The sequence below is a fragment of the Pelophylax lessonae genome (assembly GCF_965119305.1).
Source record: "Pelophylax lessonae genome assembly, chromosome: 12".
NCBI classification, from domain to species: Eukaryota; Metazoa; Chordata; class Amphibia; order Anura; family Ranidae; genus Pelophylax; species Pelophylax lessonae.
The window spans coordinates 171,764,198-171,776,584 of record NC_138779.1 but is presented as its reverse complement, the minus strand read 5'-3'; the positions used below and the strand labels follow the sequence as shown (position 1 = coordinate 171,776,584).

General features: G+C 43.5%; 1 protein-coding gene across 1 annotated transcript in view; it reads right to left on the bottom strand.

Annotated features, from left to right (window-relative positions):
• The window catches only part of PNKP (polynucleotide kinase 3'-phosphatase), a 213,542-nt gene that overhangs the window by 127,236 nt on the left and 73,919 nt on the right, over positions 1 to 12,387 (bottom strand). The window contains exon 5 of the mRNA XM_082273922.1: positions 5,253 to 5,332. Within this exon, the coding sequence (XP_082130048.1) occupies positions 5,253 to 5,332 (80 nt within the window). The remainder of the gene's footprint in view (positions 1 to 5,252; positions 5,333 to 12,387) is intronic.

Below are 12,387 nucleotides of genomic sequence, written 5' to 3'. Positions count from 1 at the left end.
GAGCGGGGAGGGGTTGTGTTCGATGAACACGCCTCATCCCCGATCGCCGTGCTGCATGCCCACAGGGGCGCACACGAGCGGCGAGAAGTGGTGGACATCAAATGATGCCCAACCGGCCACAAGCAGCGTGCACGAGAACATCACATGTGACCGGCTGTGATTGGACACAACCGATCACATGGTAAAGAGCCAATTTCATTGGCTCTTTACCCTGATTGGGGAATGACTGTGTCCGAGGAACACGCCTCATACCCGATCGCCATGCTGCATGCCTCCGGGGGCGTGCACGAGCGGCGAGACCGGGAGGATATCAAATGATGCCCAACCGGAGGGAGGAGAGGTTCCCGCCGCCATCATTCAGCAATACGTTGGGCAGGAACTGGTAAAAGGATTCAGTACACTAAAGATTAGTTACAGGTGTAGTCTGTTGGGTTGCACCGCAAAGCCTTTATAGCTCCTAATGACTCTAGAATAGAGATCATTACACCATTGTTGCTGGCTTTTTTCCCTATTCCCACCTATTAAAATGTGGTTTAACCCAACTAAAAAATTGAATTTTGTACTCTCTGTAAAATCCTTTTTTCCTAAGTCCATTAAGGACAATAGAATAAAGACAACCGTGTTATACTGGTAGAAAACAAAAAAGTCAAAATAGAATTTTAAAAAATATTGTCCTTTTAAACGTTTCATATTACATCTGTGTATTTTGTATATCCTTACATAGCGTATCAAATTTAGTTTGAATTAAGTTTTACTTTTACTTTATTCATTAAAGGCGTGGTATATATTTTTTTTTTAAGGCAGGCATTCAATCAAATCTGCTACATCCCCTTATAGTCTAATTTCCTTTGGTAAAAGTTTCTGTAAAACCCTAAATATTAGACTTTTCAATTAGCTTTAGCTCTAGTATCATTCAATTTTAGTCTCATCTGACCATAACACATTTTTCCATGTGGCCTTAGGATCTTCAAGGTTCATTATAGGTGGTCAGATGAGACTAAAATTGAATTGTTTGGCCTCAACACCAAACTAAATGTCTGACGGAAATCCAACACAGCTCACCATCCAAATAACAGCATTCCTACAGTAAGGCATGGGGGTGGTAATATCCTGTTATTGGGGTGTTTCTCTGCAGCAGGGACTGAAGCACTTGTCAGGATGGAGGAAAATACCATCACATTCTTGAGGAAAATCTGCTGCCCTTTGCCAGAACATGGTCAATGGGAAGAAGGTTTACCTTCCAACATGACAATGACCCAAAGTGCACAGCAAAAATTACCACATAGTGGTTGAAGGAGAAAAATGTGAATGTCCTTGCATGGTTTAGTCAGAGCCCAGACTTGAACCAAAAATCTGTGGATTTATTTGAAGACTGCAGCCCACAAACCATCAAATTTAACTAAACTTGAGCAGGTCTGCAAAGAGGAGACATATCCCAATAGACTAAAAGCTGTAATTGAAGCAAAAGGTGGTTCAACAAAATATTGACATGATCAGTGATTAAGAATTTTTTTGAATTGTTTTTTTTTTTTAAATGTTTGTGTTATCTTTCACTTGGACGTTATAAGTTGTATTAATAAATATAGCTGGATAAAACAAAAACTGTGTCTGTCTTTTCAGGCTGCAAAACAACAAAATGTGATTTTTTTTAAAGGAGCGCGATTCTTTTCTACACTCGCTATTATATATATTTTTTTTTTCCCATGCACGTTTTGAAAAACCCCGCAATGCAACTGTCAAAGCGTTTTCGTTTAAAACATTATTTCCTCAAACAATTGGCTATTTCTATTTCCCAAAGTCTGACCTAGGCAAACTAACGCAAAACCTGCAATCCAAGTTATTTAGGTGTTATTATGCCATTATTTTAAAAAAAATAAAGCAAATGCTTTCTAATGTAGCTCATCCATTAAAAAACAAAAAAACAAAACAAAGCAAAACAAAAAAAAACAAAAAACTCCCCTATCCAATTGAGCAATTCAGATCATAACCAAAGATCACATTTTTTCTATGGAGCATAGTCATCACTCGTACTCATCATATACCTCACCATCTCTGTCAAGGTTAAGAAATCTTTAACCATCTCAAGTCCAGACACTTTCACGCCCTTCCAGTCCAGGCCAGATTTTAACTTTCCATGCTGTCACACTTTGAGTGACAATTACTCAGGCATGTAACATTGTACCCAACTGAAAATTTTATAATTTTTTGTGTCAGATAGAACTTTCTTTTGGTGGTATGAAATCACCCTTTTTTTTATTATATAAACAATGAAATATTAAATTTAAAAAAATGTATATAAAAAACTACTTCTTTCTTAGTTATGGTTTTATAATTTTGCAAATACAGTAAATCTTTCTTCATAAATTTAGGCCAAAATGTACTAAAAATAACCCAAAACAATGTATATTATTTAGTGTGTGTGAAAGTTATAGAGTCTACAAACTATGATATACCGTATGTATTTGAAAACTGATCAATCCTGATGTACTGACTGCCTATCTCAGTTCTTGAGACCCTAAAATGTCAGGACAATACAATAAAGTACACAGTCCAAGGTATTTAGAAATAGGCATGGTGAGCTTTTTGAAGTTGTAATTTTTTCTCACAGTTTTTTAGAAATTAAGAAATACAATTGGTTTATTTTTCCACAAAGTTGTCGTTTTAACAAGCCATTTCTTACACATTCAGTAGCATAGGCATACTTGCTATTACACCCCAAAATTCACATTCTGCTATGCCTCCCGAGTATGGGGATACCACATACTACTACCCTAGATGCATAGAAGGGTCCAAAATCCAAAAAACACCTTCAGGCATTCCAGGGGCATATATTACGCATCTAATTTCCTGATTACCCATCACATTCTTGGAGGCCCTGGAGAACCAGGACAGTGGATACACCCAGAATTCAAGGTATTTTCTGAAAGACATAATGAGCCTTTTGAAAATGTAATTTTTTGCCACAAATATTTGGAAAATGTAGGAAAGAAAAAAAAAAAAAAAAAAAAAATTATATATATATATATATATATATATATATATATATATATATATATATATATATATATATATATATATATATATATATTTTTTTTTTTTTTTTTTTTACACAAAGTTGGCAATTAATAGGATTAGCAAAACACAAGAACAGCACCAATCTTAAGTGCAGAGTTTAAAAGTCAATGGTACACTTTATTGCAATGCACTTACAGACAGTTAGAAATTAAGGCGCATGTAGAGGGTGACATCCTGCAGGTCCCTGTGGGGAACAGTATTGCATCCTCCGAGTGTCACGTTGAGGAAGGCCTGAGAAAGAAGCATGCATGCTCCGAATGCGTGCCCTGACGTCCACCCACCCTGCATTTGCTTTCCGTCTCCCTGGCAACAGCAACATCAGGCTCTTCCCCTCGCTCACGGACCTGAAGCACTGGAATCCACCGGCGCTGCCAGCAACGTGACACTCGGAGGACACCATACTGCTTCCCACATGGACCTGCAAGATGTCGCCCTCTACATGCTCCTTAATTTCTACCTGTCTGTAGGTGCATGACAATAAAGTGTACCATTGACTTTTAAACTCTACACTTAGATTGGCGCTGCTCTTGTAACATAGTTACATAGTTAGAGAGATTGAAAAAAGACATCCGTCCATCCAGTTCAACCTATGATGTGTGTGTGTGTTTGCTGTTAACCGTACATTGTATACCCCTGTATGTTGTGGTCTTTAAGGTGCCCATCTAATAGTTTTTTGAAACTATCGATGCTCCCTGCTGATACGACTGCTTGTGGAAGAGAATTCCACATCCTTACCGCTCTTACAGTGAAGAACCCCCTACGTACTTTAAGGTTAAACCGCCTTTCCTCTAGTTTTAGTGAGTGGCCACGTGTCTTATTGTATTCCCTTTCTCTGAATAGTTTGTTCCTTGTGCTAGGGTCGCCAGTACAGTATTGGTACATTGATATCATATCCCCCCTCAATCGTCTCTTCTCCAGAGAGAATAAGTTCAGTGCTTGTAGTCTTTCCTCATAGCTGATGTCCTCCATTCCCCTAATTATTTTTGTTGCCCTTCTCTGGACTCTTTCCAGTTCCAGCACATCCTTTCTGAGGACTGGTGCCCAGAACTGGACAGCATACTCAAGATGTGGCCGGACCAGAGTCTTGTAGAGAGGGAGAATAATCTCTTTATTTCTGGAGTGAATCCCCTTTTTTTGGCATCCCAGTATTCTGTTGGCTTTGCTTGCAGCGGCTTGGCATTGCATGCCACTTGTGTTTTGCTTTTTCTTACAGAGTCCTTCCTACTCTGACGAGCCGGCTGCCACTTCTATATATACTCTGTATTCACTACACCTACTGGACTTGTGTGAACAGTTCATATCTTACCGGATACCCCACACGAACGTCCCTAATAGCCCCCCTTCATTTTACCCTCCTAAATTACTGCAGTAATTTAGGACACTCTAGACTTTTACAGTGCTTGTCATACTAACTCTTTTCCAATTAATAAGATTAACATACTTGGAAATACACCCCAAAACACATTCTGCTACTTCTCCGGAGTGTGGCGATACCACATGAGACTTTTTCACATTCTAGGCATACAAAGAGGCCCAAAATCCAAGGTGCACCTTCAGGCATAAATTATGCATCTAATTTCCTGACCCCAGTGTATTTTTAAGAGGCGTATTTTTGAAGACTCTGTTTTTGCCACAAGTTTTCAGAAAATGTGGAAAGAAAATGAAAATATTTTTTTTTTTTTTTTTGCACAAAAGTTGGGAATTTTACAATTTAATACAATATGGGATTGTATGGTTGGGTTTTCAAGTTTTTTTTGGTTGAACCAGATGGACTTGTGTCTTTTTTCAACCTGACTAAACTATGTAACAGCATAGACAGTTCTGATCATCAAATCCTGGCCACTGGGTTATGGTGTCACCTCCTGGTGGCCAAACCTTTCAGACTGCTAGGGAACTGGAACAAAGCAGTACAAAGAGAACATACTTCAACGCAGACAATTAGTAAGCAAGAGGTGCGAGATGTACTGTATCTGTCATTGAACTTAAAAAAACAGGGTTTTGCAATTAGTACAAAATACAAACTTCCTTATTCAGATGTATTACGTGGGCAGCTCTAAATTAAATAGTCAGTAGTGGCTTTTTTTATTTTGTTCACAGGCTGAAACCCGATTTTATCATTGTTAAAAAAAATGGCCCAGATTCAAGCTTTAAGTATCAAATATGATGAATTATGTTACCTCCAGTCATCAGCATTAACTGGGAAGACTTTTCCTGACTTTGTTGTGATAATCGTTCCATCGATGTCAAATCCAGCAATCTGCAAATGAAAGCTATTTAATAAACAAAACTCTTTTACTGTGTGCAGAACCCGCTTCAAATGCTGACAGAAGATTGGGGTGCTTCATTTTGTTCTTTTAGTACAAACAGAAAAATATTCTTATGGATTTTGAGCTATTCTACTTTTAGGGCCTAATGGTACCTATACTTCTTAACATTTGTTTGCAGACTAGGACTTTCTCACAGGGAGGCTTTTTTCCCCACATACATAAAATGCACATTGTGACGAACGCCCATTTGCTGGGACGTTCGTCACGGGTTACTGGAGGAGTGTGGAGGCCAGCCTCCTGCCCACGGACTACGGCCCTGGCTTGTAGGGGCTCTGGTTGGGGGTGTATGCTGGGGGACCCTTGGAGTACTGCTACTTTGTATTCAGGTCCCTGTCACCCCAAGCGACACAGACTTTGGGCCTAAGCTGCATATATCAACAAAGGACTTCACACCATGAGAGACTAAAACAGATGCTAATGACATAAGACTCAGCTTTGGTATACTGGAGGGATATGTATTGACAGTTATAATAAGGTGTGTTGAAAACGGAGACGTGCAGTCTGAGAGCCTATGTCTTCTGCTTTCATCTGTTAGAGGTGAATTGTGTTCACACTTCTAGGAATGTGTATTCAGCTATGTTTTGGGCTTGTTGTTTGTTGAATTAATTATGATAATGCTACAATGTCATTCACCTTTGTCTGTCCAGATATGTTAATTATGTTCAGTAAAGTATACAATACATTTGCATGCTGTAATCAAGCTCCTAAAATTGAAAGGGAGTTGGTGAAAAAAGTGTCATTTGTTTTACCCTTCATTGAGCTTCGGCTAATGTTTGGGGGGAATTGAGGGGCCAGGTCACTGCATCACGTGAGATTCTGGGGACTTAAGACAGAAATACTTGGTCCAAGTATTGGGGATCTGTTACACACGTTATGCCAACTATATATGGCAGTATAGGCAGTGATGCAACAGTGCAGTGCTACGTTCCCTAAACTCTCTTTAATGGGGACACAAAAAACTGGATTTTTGTACTTACCGTAAAATCCATTCCTCTGAGTTAATCGACGGACACAGCCACAGCGCTGCATAAATCATTACTATTGGGTTATATTGCTTCCTCCAGGAGTAAGACTAGGCAAAACAAAAAACACCTGGCTACACCCATGGGCTGTCCTCAGCTTGGTATACAACTCCCCTCTCTGCTCTAGGTAATCATTTTAGTAGCAGGCAGTATTAGAAGTAACAGAACTCTATATAGGGGTGGGTGTGTCCATCAATGATTTTACGGTAAGTACAAAAATCCCATTTTCTCTCTTTCCTTCATCGACGGGCACGGTACTCCATAAATCATAACTACTGGGACGTCCAAAAACAGTGGCAAAAGGAAAATGAGGGGTGGGGAAAATAACCCAATGCTAAACCGTAAGTGCCCTTAACAGAACACAGGAGCCTTTACCGGGTCACAGGAGCCCCGTCTGGAAAATAAAAGTTTAAAGAAAAACACCCCTTAAGAGGAAACAGCCCCTCTTAAACAGCAGCCTGCAAAACTTTGTGGTCAATAGAAGCATCTGCAGATGCCAAAGTATCTACCTATCTAGACTTTCGTGAAGGTATGCACGGATGACCAAGTGGCCGCCTTGCACACTTACGATATTGATGCCAGATGACGGAAGGCCCAAGAAGCACTCAGCGTCAGAGTAGAATGCACCATGACAGGGAAAGGTGGAACCTGACCTTTAATGGAATAGGCCTGAGTCACCGTCTGTCTGATACATCTGGAGATGGTAGCTGAAGAAGCGGGCAGCCCTTTTCTTGGTCCGTCCATAACCACAAAAAGCAAGTTTGACCTCCGAAAGGACTCTGTAGCTGCAAGATACACCCAAATCACACACACGAACCACACCCAGGGTATGCAATGCCAATTCCTTGGGATGAGTCGGCTTTGGACACAAGGAAGGCCACACAATGTCCACATTCAAATGGAAGTCAAAGACAACTTTGGGCAGGAATGATGGACAGGGACGAAGAACCACTTTATCCCTATGGACCACTAAATAGGGACTGCGACGGGATAATGCCGCCAATTTCAATACCCTGCGGGCCGGGGTAATAGCCACCAAGAATGTCACCTTCTGGGATAATGAATGAAGGTACGAACTAAAGAGTGGGTGGCTAGGGGTCGCTGAAAGAAGATTGTAAGGGAAGGCACCTGGCCCTTGATAGTACTCAAGGCTAACTTCTGATCAATGCCCTGTTGAAGAAAGGTTAAGGTCCGGGCTACAGAAAAGGATCAAGGATGAATGCCAATCGACTCACACCAAGAAATGTACGCTTTCCACGTACGATGGTATATCTTCCTAGAAGACGACTTCCTCGCCTTCCCCATAGTAGGGATCACTGATCCACACAGACCTCTATCCCTCAGTACCTGGCTTTCAATAGCCAAGTCATTAAAACCAGTGACTGTAAAGCAGGATTGTAGATCAGCCATTGGGACAACTGGTCTTCTCTGAAAGGATGCTCCCAAGGGACGTTTATGGCCACCAGACTGATTGGAAGATCCTCGCCCTTAATTCCTCGCAGGAATTGCAAAAGAAGCCTGAGCTGAGGATAATACTGGCCTTACCGTGGCCCTTGGACGCCTGCGGTGTCTGCCAGAGGAAGCCCTCATCTCGCAAAAATCTCGGTATTCTCCTGTGGAGCCGAACCTGCTAAGGGAGCTGCATGTGGGACTGCACAAACAGAACTGTCTTGAAGGTGGATACCACCAGACTCAGAACTTGTATGCAAAATGGGATAGAGAACTACTGTATCTGTGGGACAGCAGCCAGTGAATCACAGCCTGTGGTTCCTGAAGTTGGTCCAGAGAAAGGAAAACCCTGGTCAGAATTAGAATCAGACCTAGGTGAATCAATTCCCTGGAAAGGGATAGGGGGGACCTTAGGTAGTTCGCATATCACCTAAAGCTTTGCAGGAATTAAATCCGCACAAGGAGACTCAGGACCTGAAAAAAGACAAGCTTTGTTCCCCTTTCTGGGTACCCCCAAAATAATCATTTTGTGGATCCCCTTGACGCTCATGAAGGAGGTCCAGGAGGCTGGAAACCAGCGAAAATATCTCCCCACCCCAATAATGGGTGAGGGAAGATCTTCATGCTAAAGGGGTCTTGTCTATGGGTCCGGAGAAGCTAGCTCTAGGCTTACCAGACCAAGGATGCTTGAAACCTCCCAGGGAAGATTTGAAAGATCCCTTTCCATTATTCTCCGCCCCAGAAGCACAAAATAATTTTCTATGTGCTGAGAAGGAGGGCCCCCGTCTGCAACGAGGATCCTTCCCTTTCCTAGACTATGGCAGAAAGGTACTCTTCCCTTTCCTGATACCCTTAATTATGTCATCCAGGGTAGCCCAAAACAGACCTTGAAAGGGTAGATCAATGAGAGCTTTCTTAGAGGCTTGGTCTGCGGACCAATTCTTAAGCCACAGCACGCACCTTTTCACCACTGAAACAGAAAGCTTGGACAGCACAGAAACTGTATCCAAAGCTGTATCACAAATAAACTGCAGCCCATGGACCAATTGGTCCGCTAAATCAACATAAGCAGCGGGGACCTGCTCACCCCCCCAGGCCCTGGTGCAAAAAGCTTGGCCCATTAGTGTAGGGTCTGAGACACCAGGGCTGAGGCAAAGACTGGACGCAATGATGAACCAGCCATAGTAAACATGCTGCGTGCCACAGCCTCTGCTTTCCTGTCAGCCAAGTCCTTAAAGGATGGGGATTCCTCTACTGGGATCATGGTAGTTTTTTTAAACCTGGAAACAGGAGGGTTTACCACTGCTGGACTAGTCCACTTTTTCCTCAAAAGGGTAACGTACAGCAAAACCTTTGGGGACCACAAAGGGTAATTTTGGTTGTTCCCATTTCTTACAGGAAAACTTTTTAAAATAAGGCACATAAGGAAACACCTTTGGAGTGCGAGATGACATTATGCATACGGAACGACACAGCCAAGTCCGTGGCTACATCAGCCGTATCCTCTATTTTTAAAGTCTCACGCACTGCAGTGATAAGTGCATCTACCAGCGCTTTTTAATTCGCTGTTGTGACCATGGAGGAATCATCCTATAAGATGGATCTGGGGGTGTGATATTAAGCCCCCTGGATGGGCCGCATCCACGGCGGCATCAGGCTCAGAATCAGATGAGACAGACTGAGCAGGGGAAGGCGGGGGGATGCTTCCTTCTGGGCTTTTGCCCACACGCCACTTCAACCCAGGACACTAAGGACTGTAGGACCACCATCAGTGCAACCATGAAAGCTGGGGTCCTGAGGGACCTGCCACCTCCATGAGGGGGTCAGTGGGGGGAGATGTGACCCTGAGGCTCCATAAGTAAAGGAAGACCTTGCAGTACAAAAACGATCTTTTGTCACCACTAAAGGATCCCCCCAAGGCTCAGGGTACCTATCAGAAGAGAGAGAGATAAGAGGGACTCCCAAGGACTCACCCTACTGATTGAAGGAGCGCCTAGAATTCGGACCCAGCATCGCCATGGATGCCATCCCTGTTCATATGTCCCGGGCACAGGAAGAGGAAAGTGAGGAAAAAGAGGAGGTCAGATTTGGCATTACCCCGAGGCTTCAGTCGTCTCCAGCGTCTCCCGGACTAAAGGAAAATGGCCCCCTGTGACATCACCGGATAACACAAACATGGCTGCCAGCTGGAGACCAGCAAGACTAAGGGAAAATGGCCCCTGTGACATTGATGGGCTACACAAACACTGCCGCCACCCGAAGATCAGCCAGACTAACAGAAAATGGCCACCATCAGCTACAAACCCTAAAGCATGCTGCCAGGATCTTCCCTGCGCACTGTGCAAGGGGACCTCCTCTAACATAGGACACACGTTAGGGGAGACTTCGCTGGGCACTCTGCACTGGGACTCTCCTGCACTATATCCACACTGCAAACAGTAGGGCATGCACCAAGGGGTCTCCTACACTGGGACCCCTTTAGACTACCAGGTCAGGACACACACTATCCCAGGACCCTTACAGAGTGGGGATAGCGGGGGAGACCCCAGGGGTCTCCAATGCCTTTTCTGCCCTGGACTCCAGGTCCAGACAGGGGGGAAAGGGAGTGGGGAAAACCCAGCTCACTGAGGGATTTCTAAGCATGGGAGGAGGGAACCCACAGGCAGGTCCGACCATCCCTGGAGGTTACCTGCATCCACCCCAAAAGGGGAGAGGGGGGACTGTACTAACCTTTCCATGGTGCGGGTAACACTCCAGACAGAATCCTCACCATCAAAGTAGGGGAGCTGTCGGCCAAGGGACTTCTGCGACTCAGACCCAATCCCGGTCGTATGCGACCCTGCGAGACTTTTAAATCGTTGGCCAGCCTCTGTCCGTAAGGCTATGTCCCGGCCGACCTAGCGTGTAGTTGCAGTCTGCACACGCTCGCTGGCTTATCCAGCCCATCGTCCAGCCCTGCAGTTGATTGTAGTTTTCCCGAGAGAAAAAACAAAAAAGCTTTAAGGAAGGAGAACAAAATTGCTAGGACCAGAGATCCCAGCCAGGAGCCTAGGTCTTTACTCCTGACTAGACAGATTAAAACGGATTACCTAGAGCAGAGAGGGGGTTATATACCAAGCTGAGGGTGGCCCAGGCCCATGGGCATAGCCAGGTGTTTTTGTTCTGCCTAGTCCTACTCCTGTAGGAAGCAATATAACCCAGTAGTTATGATTTATGGAGCGCTGTGTCCATGAAGGAAAGAGAAATAAGGTTTAACTGTAAAATCCTTTTGTTTAAGTACAGTACAAGACACAGGCTTCCAATAATCCAGATCATGGGTTACATGCTGCCACCTTCAGGTGAGGACACTGGAAAATGTAAAAAAGTTTACAGTCCCTCCTACTCCAAACAATCCCCTTTTTTTTAGCAACAATAGGAGGATACACCAGAATAGAGGGGAACGGTGTCCTGTGTCCAATACTGTAAAGGATTTTACAGGTAAGAAAAACAAAATGACACTAAGCAATGCAATTGTGGGTGGATAACATAATAGAATGCAAACAGCGCCAAAAAAAAAATGAATTGGATTCCCAAACAGCAGCTTGAAGCATCTTCCCATTGAAGCTGGCTTCAGCAGAGGCCTGAACATCCACCTGGTAAAACATATGAGCAGAGGACCAGGTGGTGGCATTAAAAATCTGTGAAACAGACACCTGGAGCTGAAAAGCCCAAAAGGTACCCACTGAACAAGTCAAGTGAACCTAGACAGGAAATGAAGGACTGCTATCGTTCAAAGCATATGCCATACACATAACTTGCCTAAGTCACTTAGAAATAGTGGCATGTGACTCAGGGCACCCCTTGTGGGAGCAGGCTGCCGGTCCAGGCATGTAGGCGGATCCTGACTTTAGCCCGCTGTGTGCCGCAAACAGGTCACAGGATTGCAAAAAAAAAAAAAAAAACTGCACTCCTGTGATCCATAGAAGTACAGCCAAATTAGATTTAGCTGTACTTCTCCTTTAATGCATAGAAAATAAAGATAAAAAACCTTCTGCCTTTACAACCCCTTTAAGTTGAAAGAAGAAACCTGCTTGGAAAGAAGGGAGGCTTAGGGCCTCAACACCATCTTGTCTCTATGAAAAACAATAAATGGTTCTTTAGAAGATAAGGTAGTCAGTTCCAAGACCTGTCTAACTGGCATGTCAGCCATGGAAAAAAAAAAAACACATTTTGAGTATGGTCGGGCAAGGGAGTATGCCAAATGGTCTCAAAGGGAGACTTCTATAGAGTGGACAAGACCAGGCTAAGATCATAAGGTGTGACTGGTAAACGAACGGGGTATGCTATGTGAGCCACATCCTGAACAAAAGGCCTTTACCTGCAAATTAGCGGTCACTGAAAAAGAATAGTCAAGGCCAAAACTCTATCCTTCAGGGTGCTCAAAGCCAAGTGTTGATCAGCCCAGACATGAGAAAGTTAAGCACACATCCCACTGTGTTGTCTAGGATAAAAACTTCTGTGCCTCACACCATACA